The 5,300-nt window shown below is 38.9% G+C and overlaps 1 protein-coding gene across 1 annotated transcript; it reads left to right on the forward strand.

The window, feature by feature from the left end:
- Positions 1-1,889: 1,889 nt before the first annotated feature.
- Positions 1,890-3,487, forward strand: LOC130504232 (ethylene-responsive transcription factor CRF2-like). The gene has a single exon (XM_056998825.1). The coding sequence runs from the start codon at positions 2,379-2,381 to the stop codon at positions 3,306-3,308; it is 930 nt and encodes a 309-aa protein (XP_056854805.1). The 5' UTR covers positions 1,890-2,378; the 3' UTR covers positions 3,309-3,487.
- The last annotated feature ends 1,813 nt before the right edge of the window (positions 3,488-5,300 follow it).

Consider the following 5,300-nt stretch of genomic DNA (forward strand, 5'->3'; position numbering starts at 1 on the left):
GGGTTGTCCAATCCCAAGCCGTTCCGTCACCAGTAACCAGAGACCACACACCAGAGGAGCCCCGCGGCCATAGAACGCCGACTAAGAAGGAAGCCGACTCTTAACCCTAACTGCCGCTCACTGATAAAGATGTTCTTCACTTCACAGATCCGAGGCTTCACGTATCTAACCTCCCCACGAGCACAGAAGCTAGGGTTCCAGACCGACGAGAAACAAATCGCCGGAAACCGCCATCCCGAACAGACAGATCCGCCGACACCAAAACCCTAACGACAAACGGAGACAGATCCGAGCCCCGAAGACTAACTAGCGGATGTCAGTGACCTCACCATCGTCCTCAGAACAGCGAGCGCACACCGAGCAACCCGACGAGCCACCAGAGCGTACGGATCTTCTAGGGGTCCGCCGTGAAGAGACCCTCCCGATTCACCACACAGAGAAAAAGAGATACCGCCAAGACACACCAGAAAGTTAGCTAATCCGCCAATTAGATCATATTCCGAGAGGGAGAGACTCAAACAACTCCGATGTAGGCACCGAATGCCGTTGAATCATCTCCCACGACGAACACAAGTTTTTTAGTAGAGAGAATCAGAAGAGGGGCGCGTGTATTTCAGATGCCACTCAAAGGCTTTTTCAAAATCCTTAACAGAAGAAAGCTTCGTACGGAGGTTTTAGATTAAAGACCCTTAATCACCTGCCACTAAATTTAATTAAGTATTCTGGTCAAAAGTAGGACTGGCCGTGTCTCTGGTATCACGTGACCTGAATCTCTAATTACGATAACCGTTAAAAAAAGTAGTATGATTAAATTATGTTCAAAAAAATAGTATAATTATTAAGATAAAACTGTACATGTTTTCCCTCTTTGTCACCTGCCATGGAAAGGCACGTCCCAGCCGTTGGATTGGACCCAATTTTATAGTTACACATGTCAATATCCCACTCATTTGACTTATGCAGCTCGCACCCCGGTGATAATCTTGTCAAACTAAATCTACATAATTCAGCTTTGATATAATTATAACATACTTAGCCAAAAAACTATATGTATAATACATCTTTTGATAAAAATAAAAAAGAGAACCGATTTTGTGTTTTCATTTTTATAAATGTCCTTTTCTAGTCAAATTTCTTGTTTACTTATTTTTTATTAAAATTTTCAATGTGAAACTAGTTGTGGTTTAGTAAACAAGACATACAATATCTTGTACTAGCTCATTTTGATGTGTCAACCCCAAAATGTTCTTTGGGGGTCAGTCTTTAGTTTAAAGCTATCAATATATACTCCCTCCGTTCCCGAAAGTAAGATTTTCTAGATTTTATTTTTGTTCCACAAAGATAGATTTTCTATATTTTTAAGGTATTTTTGTATACTTTTGAGAAACATTAATTGTGAATATTTTAATTGATTAAATTTAATTGGTGAATAGTTATTGGAAATTGTATAGAAAAATAAATAGTAAACTAAAATGTAAATATTTATTAGATTCTTAATAAACGTGAAAACTCTAGAAAATCTTACTTTCGGGAACGGAGGGAGTACATAGTTAGAAAGTTCAGTCTTTCTGTAACCAAAATGAAAGATAAAAATCAACGAGTTATATATAAACATATTTGCATACAATTTTTTCTGTATATCTACTAGATATTATCTAGTAACTTTTTTTTTGTCAACCTGTATATCTAGTAACTTTTTTTTTGTCAACCTGTATATCTAGTAACTTTCTGCGATTAATTGGAGAAAAACATTTTTTACGATATACGGTAGCAAAAATCCATATATAATTAAATACAGTAGCAAAAAAGACCCGGAGAAAACACTTATCAGCCGTTTCAAGGTCCTATAAAATAGTCACTCAGTCTCTCTCTCTCTTTTACTACTCCTACATGTGCTCTGCCGCTTTTAAATCTCCGTCTACTTCCTCGTGTCACACTTTCTCACACTCTGCAAAAAAACATTTTCTTTCCTAAAATCTCCAATCCAAGAAAAATCAAAGCTTAAAGCTTTCACTACAAAAGGGGCATCTTCCTCTTTACCTCTCGGTAACCAAACGTTGCGTTTGTGTTATATTCCATCCTATAAGAGAATAATAACAAAAAGCTCTTTTTTTTTCTTTTAACTTTCTCGGAAAATCTTCGCTTTCCCCTTTCCTCTCTAGCAGTTTTCTATAAAAAAAACTTCTCCTTCTTTGTTCTGAAGAGGAGCGTCTCTCTTGTTCTTCAAGTTTCTTCCTCTGCTTTTTTCTAAAGTCTTATCTTTATCTTTGTCTCTTTCCTTTTTTTTCCTCTCTTTGCTTTTTCAAATGCTTTTTCAATCTCTCTGATATATACACACAGAACACAGTCCAAGTAACAGAGAGAGAGAGAGAGAACAAATGGAACCGGAGAAGAATCTCGTTCTCCCGAAGATCAAATTCACCGAGCACAAAACCAACACGACAAGAACCGTACCGAGTCACCACCAACAGCCAAGGCTTATCCGTATCTCCGTCACCGACCCAGACGCAACAGACTCCTCCAGCGACGAAGAAGAAGAAGAACAAAACCACCAACAGCGTTTCTCCTCGAAACGCCGTCGTATCAAGAAGTACGTCAACGAAGTAGTTCTTGATTCTGGCGCTACTACTACTTCCACCACTCAAATCGAACCGAATAGGAGAAGGAAGAGACCGGTTATCGTCAAACCTGAACCGGCTCCCGCTCCGGATAAGAAATACCGAGGAGTCAGGCAGCGTCCCTGGGGGAAATGGGCTGCGGAGATAAGAGACCCCCTCCGCCGCGTCCGCCTCTGGCTCGGAACTTTCAACACGGCGGAGGAAGCCGCCTTGGTCTACGACAGCGCCGCGATTCAGCTCCGCGGCCCCGACGCTCTCACCAACTTCTCCGTCCCCCCGCCGACGGCGGATACCAAATCTCCCAAGAAGAAGAGCAAAACCAAAGACGACGTCGCTTCATCCTCCTCCGCCACCAGCAGCGACTGCCTCCGATCTCCGGTGTCCGTTCTCCGATCTCCCTTCACCGTCGACGAAACCTCGGCGGTTATCGTCAAGGAGGAGCCCTCGGCGACGACGGCGTCGGAGACTTTCTCCGATTTCTCGGCGCCGATGTTCTTGGACGATGATTTGTTCGATTTCCGGAGCGACTTTCTCGCCGGAGAGTTGTTCGGAGAAGATGTATTCGCGGATACGTGCACTGGTATGAACTTTGGATTCGATTTCGGATCATCCGGATTACCCAACTGGCACGTGGAGGACCATTTTCAAGATATCGGGGATCTATTCGGGTCGGATCCTCTTTCTGTTTAAATAAATTTTATTAATAACCGGCCGTTATTATACGGACGGCGAAGTTTTGTACCGGTGAGAGATATAGCCTTGATGTTTGTTTTTATCTTCTTCTTTTTTTTCTACTTTTTGTGCTTATATGAAATGAAATTGTATTAATGTTGTTAATGTTTTTAATGGTAATATTAATTAGTAAGTAATTAACTAAATTATTAACGTTTAGTTCAAAAAGTCACTCTGTTCACTGGGGGGGTGGGGTTTCTTTGCTCCACGTGCTCTGGGCTCTATCTCCTTTTTATTTTTGGTCGACTGAAAATTCCCTTCGTTTTCGCCTTTTTGTTATTAATCTTTTCGCTTTTCTTGTTGGTGGGTATTAATGTATTGATGTAGCTTTAGCTTAAGTATTATTATTACACACGGTTAGAAGCTAATTTATAAGGTTAAAATGCAAGTAGGGTGATGTGCCAGGTGGATTGACTGAGACTACTAGATACGAGGGAAGAGAGAATCTAAGTCTGATTTGAAATGTGAAATGTGGCCACATCAGAGAAGCTATGTTTTGGCAGTTTTTTGATAAGTCTCATGAGGTTTACCTGAGAGAAAGCAGTGGGAGTAGCTGATTGACTATAACTCTTCAACCGCATACTACAAGTTTTTACACTCAATTGAGTTATCCGTCAGATATTCATTTTGCCATGTTTTGAAATACAAATTTATAAAAAGGATTAGATTTTCATTATCTCTTACTCGCATTTTTGGGTTTATCTGTGGTTACTAAATGGTCTTCCTAATAGCTAGCTAGTTTTATGTTCAGGTGTTGTGTCATTCTCTTCTATAAATTGGTATGTTGTGATGGGAAAATTAGCCTGTTTGGTGTAATCCAGTTTTTAATATTTTAGTCCCTGTATACCATCCCAAGTGAACCATCAATCTGTTAAGAAAAGAGACGAGTTTTAACAAGTTTGGTCATGGTCCGCGCGCTGCTGGTTCTATATCGATTGCATCGGAATATAACCATGGTTTCCCAAAACTAGTACAACCAATCTATGTCAAAATATGTTAATATCCCTCAGCTTGCTTGGAATGACTTTGGTCCACCTGAACAAGAAAGCATGTGGAATCATTGAGGTTATTATTCTTCTTTAATCAATGCATTGATGTTCTTTGTTTTCTGGTGAGAACCTAAGGTTATTGTCCCATAATCCTAGATTTCCTACGAAGCAATATTCGGCGTTGAACCTAGACTGATGATATCTTTTGTCCATCTTGTGGTCACTATTTGATTACTGTAGTTTGCTTTTTTATTATATTTTTTTTGTCGAATTAGCTATATTTTGTTTCAGACCCAACCATTTCTTGATGGCTTCCTGTTATTTTTGTTAACTAAATCAATGCGTTAAATCAAGTTTACTTTTGTGGATCGCTTCTTCTATCTAGATTTTTTTTTTGTTTCTTGTTGTATAGAATATTATTTTAAGTTCATCTGAGATATCGTTTGCATAAATCTTTGTTGGAAAAAAAGTTTATTTCATTAGGTTACTTGGATATTTATCGTAGATCGTCAAGAGTTTTATCGTCAAGAGTTTTACTTGGATATTTATTGAATCGAACCGTTCCAACCTGAAAATCTGATTTCTTTAACGAAGAAAGTAAGACTTGTTACTCTGTTGATCAGATGCATAGTCGACATTTCTGATAAAACACGAAAAAGCGACGATTTACATATAATTGATAAATCAATTTAAAAAATCTCAAAATATATATTTAAAAGATTGAAAATACAGAGATGTGCAGGGAAAAAAACTGACGCGTAGGTTAGAGCCGCAACTACTCGAGAAAGAGCAGAGTCATGTCGCTTTCTCTAGATATCCTTTTTTCTTCTGCCCGTAAAAGAGGTTCAGAGGCTACATCTCTTTGGCAATTATTTTAAAATTATTTTATATAAATTTTTGAAAAGAATTTATAAGAAATTTAACATTTCTGGCAATATTCAGAAATAACCATGCAAGTTGC

Source organism: Raphanus sativus, unplaced genomic scaffold (genome assembly GCF_000801105.2).
Source record: "Raphanus sativus cultivar WK10039 unplaced genomic scaffold, ASM80110v3 Scaffold1440, whole genome shotgun sequence".
Taxonomy (NCBI): Eukaryota; Viridiplantae; Streptophyta; class Magnoliopsida; order Brassicales; family Brassicaceae; genus Raphanus; species Raphanus sativus.